The 19,389-nt window shown below is 49.0% G+C and overlaps 1 protein-coding gene across 1 annotated transcript; it reads left to right on the top strand.

Moving 5' to 3' along the window:
- Window positions 1-485: 485 nt before the first annotated feature.
- On the top strand, window positions 486-6,011 carry ZIC2 (Zic family zinc finger 2). The gene is made up of 3 exons (XM_014072648.2): window positions 486-1,691; window positions 3,833-3,996; window positions 4,553-6,011. Exons 1-3 carry the CDS (start codon window positions 626-628, stop codon window positions 4,853-4,855), a joined length of 1,533 nt encoding a protein of 510 aa, XP_013928123.2. The 5' UTR covers window positions 486-625; the 3' UTR covers window positions 4,856-6,011.
- The last annotated feature ends 13,378 nt before the right edge of the window (window positions 6,012-19,389 follow it).

Raw genomic sequence — 19,389 nt, 5'->3', positions numbered from 1 at the left:
GGGGGGGAGAGCCTCGGGGAGAGAGAGAGAGAGAGAGAGAGAGAGAGAGAGAGAGAGAGAGAGAGAGAGAGAGAGAGAGAGAGAGAGAGAGAAGGGGGGGCTGAGGAGGGACGGCGTGTTTGTTTTCGGGAAGCGTGTGGCGTGTGAGGGGGGGGGAAGCCGCCACTCTCGCTTCGCCCGCGCGTGCGCGCACTTCTTTTCCTCCCCGGGTACGTGCGTGCGCGCGAACGAGGGCGCGCGGCGCTCCCTATATAGCTGCTCGCCTGTGTGTGCGAGAGGCTGTTGGTGTGACTGTGGCGCTGACATCTCTTCGCCGGGGGTTTGTGTGCCTTGTGTTTTTATTTTCCCAGGGAAAAGCGGGACCCCCCACCCTTCCCTCCCCCCCACCTCTTTCTCTCTCTCTCTCTCGCCCCCTTCCTCTCCCCGGACTGCTCTTTGCCTTCAGGGCTGCCCTTCCCGCCTGCCGGCCGGCCGGCCCACCCCCGCCTCAGCCGTTTCATAGCCTTCGGGTCGCCGCCTGCGCCTGGACCTCGCCTCGGCAGCTCCGTTCCTTCGTTCTTCCTTTCGCTCCTGCGGCAGCGGCGGCAGCCCAGAGCCCCGGACCTTGCAGGGGGGTTTGAGCGGCATGCTGCTAGATGCGGGGCCGCAGTTCCCCGCGCTGGGAGTGGGCACGTTCGCCCGGCACCCGCCCCCGTCGGCGGCGGAGATGCAAGAGCGCGAACTGAGCCTGCAGAACAGCTTCGTGGACTCGGCGGCGGCGGCGGCGGCTCACCTGGGGGCCTTCAAGCTCAACGCGGCGGCAGCGGCGGCGGCTCACGAGCTCTCCCCGGGGCAAGGCTCGGCTTTCAGCTCGCAGGCGCCGGCTTACCCGCACGCCGCCCATGTCGGTTCCTACTCCGGGCCGCCTTTCAACTCCCCGCGGGACTTCTTGTTTCGGAGCCGAGGCTTCGGGGAGCCGACGGCGGGCGGCGGCGGACAGCACGGGCTTTTTGGGGCGGCGGCAGCGGCGGCCACCGGCAGCCTCCACCATCCGCACGCGGAGGCACAGAGCCACCTGCTCTTCCCGGGCATCGGAGATCAGCATGGCGCTCCCGGTTCCCCCAACGTACTCAACGGGCAGATGCGCTTGGGCTTACCCGGAGAAGTCTTCGGTCGGTCGGATCAGTACCGGCAGGTGTCCAGTCCCCGAACTGATCCTTATTCGGCGGCCCAGCTGCACGGCCAATACGGCCCCATGAATATGAACATGGGCATGAACATGGCGGCACACCACGCTCACCACCCGCACGCCCACCCGCACGCCCACCACCACCACCACCACCACCACCACCACCCCGGGGCCTTCTTCCGCTACATGCGCCAGCAGTGCATCAAGCAGGAGCTGATCTGCAAGTGGATCGACCCGGAGCAGCTCAGCAGCCCCAAAAAGAGTTGCAATAAAACTTTCAGCACCATGCACGAGCTGGTCACCCACGTCTCCGTCGAGCACGTCGGGGGTCCTGAGCAGAGCAACCACATCTGCTTCTGGGAGGAGTGTCCGCGCGAAGGGAAGCCCTTCAAGGCCAAGTACAAGCTGGTCAACCACATCCGCGTGCACACGGGCGAGAAGCCTTTCCCCTGCCCCTTCCCGGGATGCGGCAAGGTCTTCGCCCGCTCCGAGAACCTCAAGATCCATAAAAGGACGCACACAGGTCAGTCGGAACGGAGGAGGAAGAAAGCGGGGAGGGTCGGAGGATGGATGGTGGCCGCGGGGAAAGCAGATCGGGGTTTGTTTGTTTTTTAATCTTTCTTTCCGGCTCAAACTCGAATAGAATGGTTTGCTTTCTTCCTTCGCCTCGATCCTCCGTCTACACGGACCATGGCTGGTAAACCCTTTAGTTTAGTTAATCCCTGTGTTTTTAATCAAATAGTACAGAGTTTTAATTTTTGGCTTTTTTTTTAAAGGAATATTTTTAAAGGTCCACGCGAGTCTCGCTACTGAGTTTTGCACTTCTCTATCGGAGTAAAACCATACGTGAATTTAAGTAAATCTAGTTAGGAACCAGGCATTTTCCTTGGAAGACCGAAGCACCGGCCATGCTAGAGCTGGAAATGCGGGTGGGGGCGTAAGGCGGCAAAAGCGAGCTGTACCCCTCCGTCCTTTTTGAGCGTAACAACAAAGAGAAACTCAGGGATTTCGAGGATTACTTGCACAATAAATATACAATTCCGAGGACGCTGACTTAGAAATCCATCTGATTTATTTCTGGATAAATATGTAGAGGTCTGGAAAGTTACCGAAATACGCGCATTAACTGCATTATCCAGGAGAATGAGTAAGATACGGCGCTGTAAAAACGAGCGTAGGGAACTGAAAGTAGATTCGCTTTTCTTCCCAAGTGAATTCTGTTTTACAGCAAGGCTCCCTCCTTTCGCAGAGCGATGCTGTTGCTTTTGATTTCATTTTAAGGGGATAAGAAATAAGCACTTTCTCATTCTCAGTCGCAGCCGCTGAAGCGTGGTGTTTTTTTTTTGTTTTGTTGCATTATCTTGTTTATATTTTGCAAACAACTGCCGGAAATTTTAACGTTCAGGCTTAGGATCTTCTGATTTATAGGGCCAAAACGACCCGCGATTTTGCAGTTAAGTCCAAGCGATGAAATTAAAAGAGCGTCAGTTTCCAAGGATTTCCCGCCCCCCCCCGGTCACATTTGAGCCCAGACTTTTTTCTCTTTCTTTTTTGCCTCCCCTCTTTTCTTTTCCCGTCCTTGAAAAAAAAAAAAGTCAAATATTTGAGCGATTTCCGGACATCAGTATTAACGAAGAGACCTCTCTGGGCCTTTCTGGTTGTGTTGTTGACGTGATAAGGACGAAGCGAGGTGCCAGACAGGTTTTAACGAGGTTTAACAAACCCGAGACGTTGATTTGCAGGGAGATGGCCGCGATTTGGCACTGAGCGGTTTGCCTTTAAGAAACAATTTACGTACTAATGGGATTTCTTGTGAAATTGCCCATCTCTCCCACCTCCGATTTAGAGGGAGGGGAGCGGAGGTTGTGGTGTTTGAATTCTCGCACCTACAAATTACTCGGAAATCTAGCAACAGGGTGAAAAAGGTCGAAGAATATTCCAAGAAAAGATTTTGGAGGTGTTTTATTCCATAGTCCTTTCCCAAATACCCTCCCCATTGCCACCCAACACCCCAGGCAGATCTACCAGGATTAACTTCCAATGTCCCTTCCATTGACGCAATTTATTTATTTTTTAAAAGAATACAGCACTTTTTCAGATCTTGGGTCGCCGTGCTGGTTAGTTTTATTAAATCTGGATTGACCCGAGAAGCTACTTTTGCTTCTAAGCTGTATCCCGAAATAGAAACAAGGCCGCATTCTCTCGCTTTCCGCGGTGAATTTAAGGATTCGAAACAATGGCCACAGGTTGTCTTTCACATGTGTGATATCTCTCCCTCTCTCCCGACCCCTCTCTCTCTGTGTCTCTGTCTCTCTCTGTCTCTCTGTCTGTCTCTCTGTCGGAACTTTCTCAAATTTCCTGATTGTTTTACCTAAGTCCCGCCATACTACACTGCCTTCTTTTACCCTTCACCTCAGCTCGAGAAAGTATCCGAGATTTTCAAATTAAGGTGCTTAGAAATAAGGTGGCATTTGATCACTGAATCACTGTCTTCCTTTAGGCCTGTCCTATTCTGCTTTCTCTGCAGTCACTCACTCACCAAAGGTCTTTTTGTTCCTGAAAAAGGATTCCTTCAATAAACTGGCTGCCTCGGTGGGCGCTTATCTTTTTTGTTTTTTTGGCAGCGATTTATTTACCCCGGGCCGCTGTCCTCCTTTCTTGCAGGGGAAAAGCCCTTCCAGTGTGAGTTCGAAGGCTGTGACAGGCGCTTTGCCAACAGCAGCGACCGGAAGAAGCACATGCACGTCCACACTTCGGACAAACCCTACTTGTGCAAAATGTGTGACAAATCTTACACCCACCCCAGCTCTCTGCGGAAACACATGAAGGTAACCCGTTGGCGCTGGCCTGGGAAGGGGGATTAGGAGGGACCCGAGAGCAAGTGCGAGGAGGAGGAGCGGCCGAGGGATGGCCGAGGAGGCGGCCTGGGCTCATGGGAAGCCAGAGACCCCTCCCCACAGGGAGCCTTCGAGTTGAATCAGAAACGCCTGCTTTTCTTGTGTCACGATTTATGTAACTTTAGTTTGAGCAAGGCAGAATTGGGGTTCTCTATGCTGTCTGGGAGGAGGGAAATTGACCACCCCTTTTTAAGGAGGACTTTCGTGGGGACTCAGCCTTAACTCTCGGAAGTCTTCCCGTTTTAACGTTCTTATCTACAACGGAGGAAAAATAGCATTAATTATTAGTGTAATAAAAATAGCGCCACTTGAACAAGCATCGACAAAACCATCAATTGTACAGGCAGTTTTTTGTTCAGTTTGCATCCAACCAAGTCAGTTTGCTAACTTACATTAAACATCTTTGGGAAGGACTCGATAGGTGGATGAAAATGCCAAATCCAGTCAAAAGAGCTAATAATAGTAATCGGTTTGCTTTGCTTTATAGGTCCATGAATCTTCCCCACAAGGCTCCGACTCCTCGCCTGCTGCCAGCTCTGGCTACGAATCCTCCACCCCTCCCGGTTTGGTGTCCCCCAGCACAGAGACCCAAAGTACGGCCGCCTCCAACTTGTCTCCGGCAGCTGCTGCGGCAGCCGCCGCCGCAGCAGCGGTGGCGGCGTCTGCAGTTCATCGGAGCAGTAGCAGCAGCGGCACGGGTGGCTCGGGCGGCGGCGGAGGCGGCGGCGGCGGCGGCGGCGGAGGGAGCCACAGTAGCCTCACCTCCAATTTCAACGAGTGGTACGTCTGAGGACGCCCAGTGCTGCCGCCACTCTTCTTGGATCCCTGGGGGCCAAGCAGTCGGAGTCCGTTTTGCAACTGTCTCTCATTCACTCTCTTTTTTCTCCTTTTGCTTGAATTCGAAAACATTCCGAAGCAGAGAGAAAGAGAAAGATTGAGAGAGAGAGAGAAATGCGGATAGGGACTCTTTAAAAAAACAACAAAAAAAGAGAGGAATAAGGAGGAGAGGAAGGAGAAGGAAGTCTTCAAAGCAGCAAAGGGTTCTCCCCACCCAGAGACAGCCGCTGCCTCCACACTTGCAAATATTCCGTATGCAGAGATTTGTCCTCCAAGCGCCTTGGAACAAAAGATCAGAGCTCGTCCATCTCTCCCAGTGTACATAGAAGAATCCAAGGTGGTAATCAACCTTTTCTTATTGTATAGAAATTGGTCCACTTTGTGAGCTATGGATTGCTTTTCCTTTATCATTTCCCACTCAGAGCTCTTTTTGCCTCTTGAGCATCCTTCTCTTTTCTCTTCTCTTCTCTTCTCTTCTCTTCTCTTCACCTCTCCCCGTTCCCAGTTCTCGAATTCATCTATTTTAAAAGGGGAGAAGGGAAAAACATGAAAGCAAATGGTTTTTTTCTCTCCTGTAATTGTGGTATTGAATATTGTGTTCCCTTTTAAAGAGGCAACTTTGATTGTAAACTTCATTAAAATATAGATCTGAAAGATTTTTTTAAAAAGTGCCAAAGTCTCTATGTTGTTTTCAAAATGACCCAGATGAATTTTCCCCTTCTCCCAACACTTGTGAATGTATTTTCTGTTAGCTGGGTTTACATGTGATGTTTTAGTGCTTTTTGCTAGTTCCTGTTTGGAAATTTGTGGGGGTGGGGGTGGTAGGGAAAATAAACGTAGTGCTGTTAGGGATTTTTTTTCGTAATAACACCCTTCCTTGTGTAAATACCTATTGCCATATTTATCCATTTGTAATTAAATTATGGTATTAACTTGCTACAGAGGAAACAGTATTTATAAAAAAATGTTTCTTAACTATAAATATGTACAATTGTGAGCATAAACTGTTTCAGAATTTTTTATTTGGAGGTTTATGTGGTTTCATCATTTCTTGTGATTTTTTTGAGAGTAATGCATACAGAAATATAATAAAATGTGTTGAAACTGCAGTCCATGATATTTTTAATCCACATATATCTTTAACCTTATCCCAATGAATTAAAAGTGTTCATACTTGGTTAGAGTGAGACTCTTAAGTCAATTTTGAAAAGCAATTAAAAACCATAATTGTAGAAATTATACAAAAGAAATACTGCTAGTTTCTTTTTTAATTTTAAAACTCATTTTACAGTTCAGAAGCTCAAGTAGTATAACCCCTCCCCAGAATTGCAGGCTGAACTAGCAAATGTACATTTACTTGAGAGTAAGTTAGAATGAGCACAGAGTGTCTTACTACTCAATAGACACACATATGATTGTCTTGTGCAAAACTTGGAGAAAGGCCCCTGGGGTACCTTTGCAGTCTGAATGCCAGCTCAGCAGAAGACTTAACATGGGCTTCATTTTTCACCATTTGGAAATAAAGAGGAGCTTAAAATGAACAGAAGTTTGAAGAATAACTTGTACCTTTTAACTGAAATGCTTCATTTGTTTCAGTTTTATATTTTCACTGGGCCCAAACTAATGATATCTGAACTACTAGGCTTTTGGTTTATATTAATGCATTTATTCTCTCTAAGAATACGCCTAACTTCTTGAAGTGGTGGGTTTTCTCTGTTGCTTTTTATATGTTTACATGATAATTAATGTGTAATGAAGCTAAGAAGTTAGGCTGTGGTTTATTTTTTAAAGAGAGTCATACATTCTGGCTATATCTCAGTAAAATTGAGGACTTCTTACATAATTCCAATAACAATTTCTTTTTCTTTTATTATTCTTTTTTTTAATTACCTGCTGACTGTAAGTCAATGTTTATTGTCGCTGGGGATATTAAGTGCATGCAATATACTGCAGGAGCACATGTTTAACTATAAGGGCCAAGAAGAATACTGACAGTGTATATGAATTAATATGCTAGAGCATATATAACTGTCTTCACGTTATCACTATAAAATATAAAGTCCTGTTCTACGTGAGTGGAAATTTAAAGATGCCTCCCCCCTTTCAAAATAATATCCTAAATTCACTTCCGCTGCGATGCTAGGCTTTAGTGAGGCTGAATACATTTCGTCCTCCGATCTCAATGTGAAATCCTCACTCGGGGAAGCTTCTCCCCACCTCCCGAAGAATCTGGAGTGGAATTCGGGGTTGACCGCTTGAAATCTTCGAAAGCCTGGCCTTTCCTGCAAACCCCCCCCCCCCCACTCCAAGTCAACCGCCTGGATACTGAAAGCAACCACGCACTTCCTTATTTTTTCTAAGCCCTGCCGGCTCTCGTGATCCTGGCATGTGGTGACAGCTTCTCCACGCTGCCCAATAACTCGCAAAAGACGCGGCGAGTTGTTTCTTTCCGATCCTCAGCTCCAGGTTGCTCGCAAAACAACGATCTCCGCCGTGGCAAGGAAGAGTTCGAGTCCTAGGCGGATCGATTGGCTTGAGTATAAAAACCCCACTTACTTCCACTTTACTTCCGTGCCGGCTTTTCGAAAGAAAGAAAGAAAGAGAAAGAAAGAAAAGAAAGAAAGAAAGAAAGATAGATAGATAGATAGATAGATAGGTAGGTAGGTAGGTAGGTAGGTAGATAGATGATAGATAGATAGATAGATAGATAGATAGATAGATAGATAGATAGATAGATAGATAGATAGATAGATAGATGATAGATAGATATTGGTATCTGGGTGCTATGTGGTCGGTCGAGGGAGAAACCCACAGTAGAAAGTGGAGGCCGGAGATAATTCACGCTCTCTTCCCCTTTCCCACCTCCTCTTCAGGCTGTCACCCTAATTTCATTCTCCCCTTGAGTCAGGGCTTCCTCCGCTCTTTACTCTCGGGCGCTGGGTCAATTTCTTCCCATTCATTCATTCATTCTCGATGTGAAACGCAACAAAACAAAACAATTGAAGCAATCCAACTACTATTAAAACCTCGCTCCTTCTCTTAATATTAGGAGGGCCACCATCCTCCTCTTCCTCCTTTCTTTGGTTTTATTAAAACCGTGAGCCCAGGACGCGGGTACTTAGGAGAACCGGCGCCCGCTTCTGGAGAAGCCGGGAGAGCCGGAGCCGGCTGCGCTAAAGTCGCAGGCCGTGTTTGCACCGCGACTGTTGAACTAAACCAGGCCTGGGGATCCCAAACCCGACCCGGCTTAAGGGAGGTGAACGTTCCCTCCAGCCTGCATTCCAGCGCTCCCTCCCCAGTGACCTCCGCGAAAGGCGGACTGGACGGGAGTCCTTGTTCCCGGCTGGGCGCTTCAGCTGGAAGAGCCCAGCTGAAGTCGCCCTGCCACCGTCCTTGCTTCCCTTCCAGGGAGTCATTAGGGTCCAGCGCAGGACGCCGAAGGAGGGATCCTTTCCCCCCAAGGCCGGTCGCGGTTGGAAGCTCGGTTACTCGGCTCCTGGAGGCCATGGAGAAGCCGCCCGGAGTAAAGGAGGAGAGCTTCTGCTCCGGCGCGGCTCCAAAGCCCTGGTCCCCACCCTCCCTTGTTGGAAGCCGCCTTTTCCTCCGTCTGCCCCCCCCCCCGCAACCCCAGAAGGGAAGGGAGAAATAGGAGTCCCGTCCGCCCCTTCCCTCGTTGCCCCATTCATCTGGGGGCAACCCTGAACTTGAACTTGAGCTGACCTTGACTGCTCCGGCATCCGCTTTCCCAAGCCCTGGATTTCGGCCTAGGTGTGGAAAAAGCGAGTGGGGAGATCGCGGAGGCCGGGATCTCAGGCTGGGATCTCAGGCCAGCCAACGTTTTTTTCCTACCCGAAAGGTCTCAGGGCTGGTGCCGCCTGAATAGTGCAGGAGGGAACACCGGCTTAGCGGGTATAATAGAGGCGCTGTAAAGAATAGAGTGCAAATGACCTTCAAGGCAAGGCATGAAAGACTGGGGTCTCCAACACACACACACACACACACACACACACACACACACACACACTTTCATCCGCATCTGAGCTGGCAGGCTAAAGCCACCGTCTAAAATGGCCCCGGGATCAATCTTGACTCCTTCTCTGAAACCGCGAGCCCCCAGATTAACTCAAGAGAGCTGCCCTGGCAGCTACTCCCAGGCGAAATTGGCGTGCAGTTCTGGGATCGGGGTGAAATGGCAGCGCAAGGGCTCCCAAGAGGAGCAGAGAGATCTGTGGATGAAAATGGTCGGGCTGCGCCACTTCGCTTGCAGTCCGGGATGCGTCTTTCCCGTTTGTCATGATTTGGCCGTGGTCTGTCCAGTTTTGCTGAAATTCTTTTTCTAATTATTATTATTATTTGATAATAGTGGTAGTGAAGGTACTTAATTTCGCAGCAGTTAATTCTATGGATTCTTTAGGGGCACGGCCCTATGTTGTACTGATAAACGAGGAAGCAGGTGCAATAGTATACAGGTATTTGGTTGGGTGTTTCCAAGCAGTAGAATTTTCCTCTGTGAAAGGAAGTTAAAAAAAAAAAACAGATCGTGGGTCATTTAATCAATAGCATCCTATACCTTTACCCAACTTACCCTGGCTCCGTATATGAGTAATTTAAACCGATTTTGTATTGCTACACGAACAGCCATAGAGGCCGTCACAAATCACGAGTTTAAAAAAAATAGCCCGAACATTCAGGTATATTCATAACCTTCCTTGAGTTTTGAGTGATGTTTTTTCCTATTTTCATTCTTCTTCATCGCTCCCCACCACCACCACCAATCTATATAGATCAGTCTTTGGAGCTATGGGTCCAAAGCTATGCGTGTCGGGGAGGGAAGGAGGGAGGGAGATGTGTCATTTTTCCCTGGCTCAATTGGCAGTAGCACTTCTAAAACTAAAAACTAAAAACACCCGAACCTTTAATTGGAGATCAAAGAACGGCCTGTAAAAAGGCCGCTTATTTAACCTCAGTGGGTTTGCTTAAAAGAAACTCCTTTCCCTTGCAGATTTCTTTGGGTTCATCCAGATGGGATTCAAGGCAGCCTTTATTTCCAAGTGGGCTGCAGAACTGCGGCTGGAGAGATCCTGCTAAAAAGTCTTCTCGCCGGGAGAAGGGCACCACTCAAGCATCCGTTTCAAGGACGCCTGAACACAGTTCACTTACACCGCCGCCCTCTTCTTAAGCGCACTTGCTTGCAAAGGCAGAGCAGCGAAGGCCCGCCGAGGAAACGCTCTTTGGGCCCTTGACCTCCCCTTTGAAGCCAAAATCTTTAAAGGGGGGATGGGACGGTTCTATGGGCAGGAATGGGGCGCGGGGAGGGGGAGCATGGATTCCTCTCCGTGGCTCAGCGGTTTGGCTCGTCGGAAGACAGAGACGCTTCCCTAGAGCGCGATCCGACCAGCCTTAAGCCTGCGTTAAGTCCGCGTCCTCGCGGTTGCAAGTGTGGGCTTAGCACTTGCGCCCTGACCTCCCTGCTCCGCTTCCTTTGGATGGTATCCCTTTCAGGAGAAAGGGGACGGAGCAGGCCGCCGCGAAAGACACCTCTGCCCTTTTGAAAGCTCGGATCCTGCGTAATTGTCGATCCCCCGCTGATCGTCTCGACACAACCAAACAGAGTCGGGTGTTGTGTGCGCGCGAAACTTTGAAGAGGGCGAACAGCACCAAGAAGGCGCATCCCCACTTACGTTACCACGAAAGAGAAGGAAGGAAGGAAAGAAGGAAAGGAAGGAAGGAGGGAAGGAAGAGAAAGAAAGAAAGAAAAGAAAGGAAGGAAGGAAAGAAAGAAAGAAAGAAAGAAAGAAAGAAAGAAAGAAAGAAAAAGAAAAGAAGGAAGGAAAGCAAGCAAGCTAATCGAAAACGGTTTAAATCTGATTCGTAAGCAGGGATCCAGAAATCGACCCCATAACTTCACCTCCACCCCCCACACTCAGCTAAACTTCTTGCCTTGAAGGCGGCAAGGCGGGGATATTGGATATTGGATTTGGGGCCAATAGAAACTACTCCGGGCTATCCTACGAAAGTGAAGCCTGCGCAAGAGCTGAGGAAAATCCCCGCTCAGATCCTCTGTTAAGTTTCCAGCCGCAGATGCTCCAAGGCGGGCGGCTTAACCTGTTTCTGACCGCCGCCTAAAAAGTTCTTGACCACAACGGGAAGGTGCCCGGGGAGAGAGACGGAGCTTCTTGGGCTTGGCAAGGTCTCCGTTTGCAGAACAGGAAAGCGGGGGAAGGGTGTGTGTGAAAGAGGGAAGCGGGGTGTAAAGGGCTGAAGTGTCCCTCCCGTCTGAAAGAAAGGGGAGCTTTGCAGAGCAATGCCGGGTAGAGCCGAAGGTTCAGTCCTAAGACCAGCCCCCCTTTCCCCTTCCCCCCTTTCCTCGCAAGCAGCCAGGGGGGAAGGGAAGGAGGCTAAAGGGCGGGTGTGTGCGGTTGGCCAGGCTTCAAAGACTTCCGAAGTCTAGGGAGGAAAAGCAACCCGCCGAAACAAGCCTCGCCGGCCCCAGGACATCCTTTGGCGGATCTTTGGCCTGGGAATGTAACGGGACTGGCTGCCACCGGCCTTTTGAGCGGGGGGGGGGAGTGCAGGCTCTGGGTGAATGTGCAGCAGCAGTGGCGCAGTGGTTAAATGCAGCACTGCAGGCTACTGCTAGATCAGCAGTTCAGCGGTTCAAATCTCACCGGCTCAGGGTTGACTCAGCCTTCCATCCTTCCGAGGTGGGTAAAATGAGGACCCGGATTGTTGTTGGGGGCAATATGCTGACTCTGTAAACCGCTTAGAGAGGGCTGAAAGCCCTATGAAGCGGTATATAAGTCTACTGCTATATTGCTATTCAATCTGCCAAACTGGCCGACCACGATGGTAGTCAGCCACGGTCCCTGGAGGCTCATCCGTCCTCCCCCCCCCCAAAAAAAAATCATTGCTGGGCCTATGGACTCAGCTGGAGGTGCTGGCTGGGACGGCGGGGGAGGGGAGGGACGACGACGACAATATACCCTCTCTATAGCGGGTAGGGCGGTTGTGCATTTCCATTGACTGGTATTTCATCCCACTCTATAATTATGCGGATTGTCTCTTAAAAGGGGGGGGGGATTTCACGCCTCCTGTTTCCGCAGACGCCCGTTATGGTTGATTCTTCTGACCCCCTAACTTGGAAGTCAGTGGGGTCACCGTGGAAGACAGGCGAGCATTCCAACTTGGCTTCTTCTGCACAAGCAAAATTATAAAGTGAGGATAAATCATCAGAGCGGACTGGCTTGAGATCCTCACGGCGACCACACGACTAATGCTAGAAATGGCTGGTACACACAACTCTTTCATCAGCCACGACCACGAATGATTTATTACGGGACCGTTCAAGCACTGCTGTGACACAGCGATGGAGGGAAAGATCTTTATGGCCACAGCCAAGATTGCACGAGGCTCTTGGTCTTCCAGCAGCTGGTTTCCACACTAGGGATTCTAGCGTCATTGCTGTGCCACCAGAAGCCCCTCTTCCTTATTATCGTAGCAATGATTGGCTGGCTTTGACACTAGAAGTCGCTAGTGTAGTCAGGTCCAGTGACACCGAAGCAATGGCTGAAAGCGCGGTTAGACCAAGGCCATCTAAGGAACGGTCGAGCCTTTTCTGTTAAAGTTACTCTAGTTCGGTTCTTGAACATAATACTATGCTACAAATGGAATAGATTCTATCAATGGTTAGAAACACGAAGTGGAAATTGGAATGCGAAAGAATCAGGTTAGGTGGACATAGCAATAGCAATAGCAATAGCAGTAGACTTATATACCGCTTCATAGGCCTTTCAGGCCTCTCTAAGCGGTTTACAGAGAGTCAGCATATTGCCCCCAACAATCTGGGTCCTCATTTTACCCACCTCGGAAGGATGGAAGGCTGAGTCAACCCTGAGCCGGTGAGATTTGAACCGCTGACCTGCTGATCTAGCAGTAGCCTGCAGTGCTGCATTTAACCACTGCGCCACCTTGGCTCTTGGAAATGGAAAGAGATACATGGAAAGAGATACTATGTATGTATTAGAATGCAGGTATTAGAATGAGAGATGTTGACATTCTGGAATATGAAGGTCAAGCATTAGCTTGATACAGCATTAGCACTGTTTAAAATAGTGTATATGTTATTTGTTTTTACCCTTGCTTCATGGCAACTGGAATGCCAGGACAGTTACACTGAATTCAATATAGTTCATATGTAAACAATAAAAATATATTTAAAAAGAAGAAGTCCTGCACAACGTCGGTCCTTAGCATCACTGCGCCATCTCTGGAGCGATGTACACGTTGTCCTTGCCAACCACACTGCAAGCACATCAACGAAGTCCTTACTCCTTAGACGTGAAGTCCTATCGATGAATTGTATCGCGTCGAACCAATTATATAATCAGAGCGACTCTGTTCCCAGCTTTATGGCCGGTGCAAAAACCTTGGGTTTTGCCGCACCGTAAGATGCTGTAAATCATTAAATGACCGCTGAGGGTCCATAGACTGATCGAGAAGGCTGCTTCGCCACTGCCTCGGAGATATTTTGGATTGAAGCTTCATTGCTAAGGGGCGTTCTTCAAAGGAATACGGGGTGTGTGTGTGTGTGTGTGCACGCGTCTGAACGCACACGTATGTATGCATTTGAACTTCCTGCCTTTTCCTTAGAGAAGATCTGACTTCTGTAGTTAGTAGATCGCCTTCCTAGCTCCTGCGCCTCAGTTGCAGAAGGTCCCACAGAGGGACGTTTCCAAAGTCAAATCCGCCCCACCGACCGACTGGTTTGGTTTGGACAAAAGAAAGTCAAGCCACCCCTTTTTGGATGTTTGCTTGGGTCTTTTCCCTGGCTTTGGGGAGGGAAGCGAGCAAACGCCGGGCAAGCGGAGACGGTGAGCTCAACGGGGAAGTTAATTTCAAAATCGACCCCAAACCCACCCCCAAAAGGTCGCCAAGTCCGAAGAAGGCACGCCCTGAACGGAGCTAAGGCTCCGGGGCAATGGGTCACCTTCCAGCAGCTTCTTTCGCCCCTCCCTCCCTACCTAAAAGACTAGTCGGAGAGGACTGCCTCTTCCCCCCCTTTGAGGACCGCAGGCGACCGAGCAACTTCCTTTAGCCAGCCCCTGCCCGAGGGGGTCCCGCGAAGAAGCGGGCGCCACCGGGGAGTCCTAGAAATCTCCCGTTCGGTTTGAAACCAGATCACCTCGCACGCAGCTTCTTTCAAGTGGGAGGCCGGTCACAGCCGACCAACTCTCGTCCGAGGAAATGAGGGTTAAGGAAGTCCTACCTAAGCAGAGTCTGCAGAAACTGAGCCTACGGAGACTTCTCCGAATAGCCATGCTAGGCGTTGCAAATTAGGGGTGGTTAGGCCCCGAGTCTCCTTGCCTTGTTTACGCCAAGGAACCTTTCCTTGCTTAGAAGCTCTGCACCCCAGCAGTCGGAGTCGATCTGGATGCTGGACGCGTTTGGCGGCGTCACTTGTACAAATCTTTGCTCAAGTCAGATCTAAGCTTCTTCTCGCCTTCACTTCCAGGGTTCTGGGCCAGCAGCCCCACCAGCCACAGCAGAGGAACCCCAGCATTGCTCATGGATGCTGCCCTACAATTCCCCCCCCCCAAGAAAGGGGGGGGGACCCAGAGGCGTTCGATCCCAAAGGCGGAATCGGTTGTCTGAATTGGGGACGGAGGAAGTGTTTTTTGACTCAGTGTATCTTTGGTTGACAAGCGTTCCTATAAGTGTCAAGATTGTTTCTGGGGAACAACAGCAACAACGCAACTCCCAGCCCAAGAGTTCTTTTTAATTGATCACTGCCCCAAAACAAAAGCGTTTAAGTCCTGGATTCCCACGCGGCAAAAGCGGCCGCCTTCGGTAGGGGAAATCTTGTAAAAAGCCACCGAAGCCATTGCGGGGGGCGTCCGAAGGGGGCGGCGGCGGGGATGAATAAACTAGACTGAATCTAGGTTGGGGCAGATTTTTTTTAAAGGAAGAGTGACGGAAGGAGAGGTCGTAGGAAAGCAAGCACGCCAGCAGAAAGCGGGGTTTCTTCCCTGACTTGTTCCTGCTTGGCATAGGTCGAGCGGATTGCTCTGCTCTTTTCCCACGGCTCACCGGTTGGCCCGGTGGAAGGGGGGGGGGCTTTTCACTCAACAGCACTAGCCCCCTATCCGTGGGTCATAACCGGGAAGGGGGAGTCTCAAGGCAAACGCTGCGAGGGCCCAAAACCCAAAGGTTCAGGTTTGATGCGGGTTCTGAATTCGGACACCAATGTATTGTGGGAGTTCAAGTAGAACTTACAACAGCTGGTTTAGTGACGGTTCAAACGGCCCTGAAAAATAGTGATTTGCGGCCATTTTTCACACTTAGGGACCTTTGTAACGCCCCCCTGATCATGGGATTCAAATTTAGATGCTTAGCAACTGATTCATACTTACAACCACGGCTGTATCCCAAAGTCATGTGATCCCCTTTTGCGACATCAAGCAAGCAAGCAAGCAACCTCAATGGGGAAGCCAGATTCACTTAACAACCATCGTACTGACTCATCAACTGAGGCAATTCACTTAACAACCTGTAGCCAGAAGGTCTTGAAATAAGGCAGCGCTCACTTAACAAATGTCTCGCTTAACCAGAGATTCTGGGCACAATTGTGATCGTTACCTGTATTGTAAGAAACAGACTCCATGGCTCAAGTGCCTGGACTAGATAGAGCTTACCTCCGGCTCCTTCCATAGCCACCCCGAGTTCCAGTCTTCCGTTGTGACTAGATAGGAGCGGCCAGCCCCAGTGTTTCTCCCCAGCTATTGCTTCCTTCTAAGCCTCGGATCACAGGCGCCGCCAGTTCGTGCCTTAGTAGGCAAGCGAGGCCCAGATCTCGAAGCTGACAGGAAATCGGGCCAGCCCAACGCAGCTCGCTCCCTGAAGGTGGAAGGGGGGCGGACAGCTGATGGCCACGACAAAAGTGTAGCGGTGAAAGGTGTCCCGAGAGCAGGTAAGAAGACAGTTAAGTGTTTCCAAATTAAAAGGGGGCTGCCTTAATGCGACCCTAAACAGCGCAGGACAGAGCAATAAAGGGGCCGAGCTTGATACGCGCAATAAGAGAAGAAGGAGCTTTTCTGCCTGATCAATACTTCATTGCAGAGACTTCTGTGGTGCGGCGAGGGGCAAACAAACATCAAAGCCGGCAGCCGCATTTTGCCCATGCAGAGGCTCTCGCCGGAGAAAGGAGAAGGGAAAAGCTCGGCACTCGGATGGATGTTTTTTAGGTTGTGATTTTGCTGAACTCCCCTTTTTGCTCCCCTTGTGAAAAAGACAAAGCCCCGAATGCATAGGGCTCAGGCATGATTTTTTTCAACTTTTTCTAACGGGGGGCGGGGAGAGAGAGAGAGAGAGACAGAACGAGAGAGAGACTCCTCTCATCGAAACTGAGAATGGTTTTTAAGTTGGAATAAAGGGAGGGTCAAGTTCCTAGTTTTTCTAACTGTGTTAAACTATGGAACGTGGTGGAATATTTCAGTCCATCTCCCCCTCCTCCTCCTCCTCCTCTTCCTCCTCCTCCTCCTCTTCTTCTTCTTCTTCCTCCTCCTCCTCCTCCTCCTCCTCCTCTTTTTCATTTTATTTTTCTTCTTCTTCCTCCTCCTCCTCTTCTTCTTTTTCTTCTTCTTCTTCTTCTTCTTTTCTTCTTCTTCTTCTTCTTCTTCTTCTTCTTCTTCTTCTTCTTCTTCTTCCTCCTCCTCCTCCTCCTCCTCTTCCTCTTCTTCTCCCTGGGAAGGCTAGCTGAATGCTATGAAAGTTGTGTCCCATCCCCCACCCCCATGTCTGAGGCAGTTCAGAAAATCCTGGGTTTGTTTTGAATCTGTAGGCAGATCCAGCTCCCCCTGGCTTTCTTCCCCCACCCTGAAAAAGTCGTCTTCTCTCTTCGACCTGCCCACTTTCTGAGATCGGAAACGGAAACATCCTTTCATTCCTTCACTTTTGCCGGCGAAGCAGGTGATCTCCACCAGAAAGAGACTTCAAAATTCAGCGAGCCGGACAGGGTGTAACCTCGGCAAAACTGTGCTCAAAAGCGCCATTCCAGGATTTTATTTTCCCAGAAATGTATATTGCTGTGCAGGCTGGATACCTGGAGAGGTAGACCGAGATTCCCATCAGCCCTACCTGGAGAGCGGGACCCAGCCAGTCTTGACTGGATCTTGAAAACTTCCCGACAATCCAGCTCTTGGGTCGCCTCCCTCGCCTGGCCTTCTTTCGAGGGCCAGCCTCTCTTCTGGCTTATGGTTCTTCAGAGAGGTCAAGGCAACCTGCTTCCGAAGGATGAGCTGCAGATGAGATTCCCCTGAAACCAGTCGACCCACCCAATGTGACCTCTTTTCAGTCAAACTTGGTGTGTGTGTGAGAGAGAGACAGAGACAGAGAGAAAGAGAGGGAAAGAGAGAGAGAGAAAGAGAGAGAGGGAGGGAGGGAGGGTGGGTGTTTAAGAAAAGAATGGGCATGGAGCTCCCAGGAAGAAGAAGGAAAGAAGCTGTGAGTGCATTGTATTAAGTGTGAATCACTTCTAAACATTCAGGAAAGAAATGAAAATAGGGTTCAGCTCTCATGGATTGGAACAGCTGAGGGATTGCAGATTTAGATGGAAAATATCCAGTTTTTCTCTCCTTGTATCTAATACAGATACTTTTTGTATTTTTTTCCATAAATATCAAGTTCTGGGCAACAATTCCAGGGGAAGAAGAAGATATTGGGCTCATATCTCAGGCATCTTTCTTCCTGGTCTGTTATTTTCATGAAGATAGGAAACAGTGATTCTATGTTTGAAACAAATGTTACAAAATGACCTAAATAATGGAGAGCTCACTTTAAAAATGGCAGCATTGCACCTGTATTCATGCAACATGCTTCATCTAAGGACAGTCTTAACCCATTTTCTAGGCTTTTATACTAGTTTAGTTCCTGAATTAACTTAAGGAACTGGGTTCACACAGAAGTATGATCCAGCAAAAAGTTAACCACTATTGTTAGTATTTTGAACAAACATAACCCTACTTTTTTTCACAAACTTGTTTCAGTTACTGTGAACTTTTGAGTTATTACAAGCGGTTCTCAACTTACTATTCATTAAGTAAGTGTTCAAAGTTAGGGCACTGAAAAAAAGTGAATTACCATTTTTCACACTTCTGACCATTGCAGCATCCCCATGGTCACATGATCAAAATTCAGACATTTTGCAACTGACTCACATTTATGACGGTTGCAGTGTCCTGGAGTCATGTGATCTGCTTTTGCAACCTTCTAACAAGAAAAATCAATGTGAAAACAAGATTCACTTAACAACCATGTTCATAAGTTAACAAATGCCATGATTCACTTAAATGTGGCCAAGTAGGTGGTAAAATAGGGTAAAACTCTCTTAACAAATTTCTCATTTAGCAATATAAATTTTGGACTCCGTTGGGGTCATAAGGTGAGGACTACCTGTATTGTGTCAGCCTTCCTCAACTTCACTCCTTTTGGACTTCAACTGCCATGAATCACTTTATTGTGAGTGACGGGGAACTATAGCCAAACAAATCTGTCAAGTTGGGAATAGTTGCTTTGAAAAAGTTGCAAAATTCACATAAGTAATTAAATGCACATAAGTAAATAAAGTACAGTATGGGAAGCTATCAACAATGTACCAAAGGCAGCATTAAGGCCAAATAGTATAACACATGTACTCTGCTTTCTGAAGCCACATTTATGGGTTCCACCACAAATGCGCGCACAACAAAAGCGCGCCTGACTAAACCGCGGTGTCTAAAGTGTGGTGAGAAAACCGCGCGACGAATGAGCGACTAATTAGCCCTAAAGCGTGCCGACAGAAGCACGCTGTAACGTAACCCTAAACCTAACCCTAACCCTAAACCTAACCCTAAACCTAACCCTAAACCTAACCCTAAACCTAACTGTAAATCTTACCTTAAATGAAATCGCGCTTCTGTCGGCGCGCTGTTGTCGGCGCGCTTTTGAAATCGCGGTTTTAGCGCCGCGGTGTTGTCGGCGCGCTTATGACGTTCGCGCTTTTGACGGGTCACACATTTATGGCCTTTTTGTCATTGACATATCTGATTTATTCTAATTTTATTTCTCAATGTTCCTTTTCTGTGTGATGGGGGTGTTGATGGAGGTGGTGTTGGGTCATGATTATGATTGCCACTCATTCCCAGACTCTGAGTAGGATAACTGCAAATACAAGGGGAGGAAGATAGCTTATTATAGAAGGTTTGACTGGAACTGTTCTGCTGCTAACAATAAGGTTCCCTCTTTTCCAGTGCCGTCATGAAGTGATGATGGAGCAGGGATATACTTGGGATTTCAATCAGCGGTGGGATTGATTTATTTCCCCACCACCAGTTCTGTGGGCGTGGCTTGGTGGGCATGGCTTGGTGGACGTGACAGGGGAAGGATACTGTAAAATCTCCCCTCCTCACTCCAGGGGAAGGTTACTGCAAAATCCCTATTTCCTCCCGATCAGCT

The sequence above is a fragment of the Thamnophis sirtalis genome, unplaced genomic scaffold (assembly GCF_051295495.1).
Source record: "Thamnophis sirtalis isolate CommonGarterSnake01/CBP01778 unplaced genomic scaffold, rThaSir2_p1.2 scaffold_12, whole genome shotgun sequence".
NCBI classification, from domain to species: domain Eukaryota; kingdom Metazoa; phylum Chordata; class Lepidosauria; order Squamata; family Natricidae; genus Thamnophis; species Thamnophis sirtalis.
This window is presented reverse-complemented; position numbering and strand designations above follow the sequence as displayed.

What these genes read in the sequence shown, in the direction of transcription:
- ZIC2 (XM_014072648.2), top strand. Translation starts at nt 626, where the DNA reads ATGCTGCTAGATGCGGGGCCGCAGTTCCCCGCGCTGGGAGTGGGCACG. An exon ending in CCATAAAAGGACGCACACAG is followed by an intron (nt 1,692 to 3,832) that starts GTCAGTCGGAAC and finishes CCTTTCTTGCAG; the next exon opens with GGGAAAAGCCCTTCCAGTGT. An exon ending in CTCTGCGGAAACACATGAAG is followed by an intron (nt 3,997 to 4,552) that starts GTAACCCGTTGG and finishes TTTGCTTTATAG; the next exon opens with GTCCATGAATCTTCCCCACA.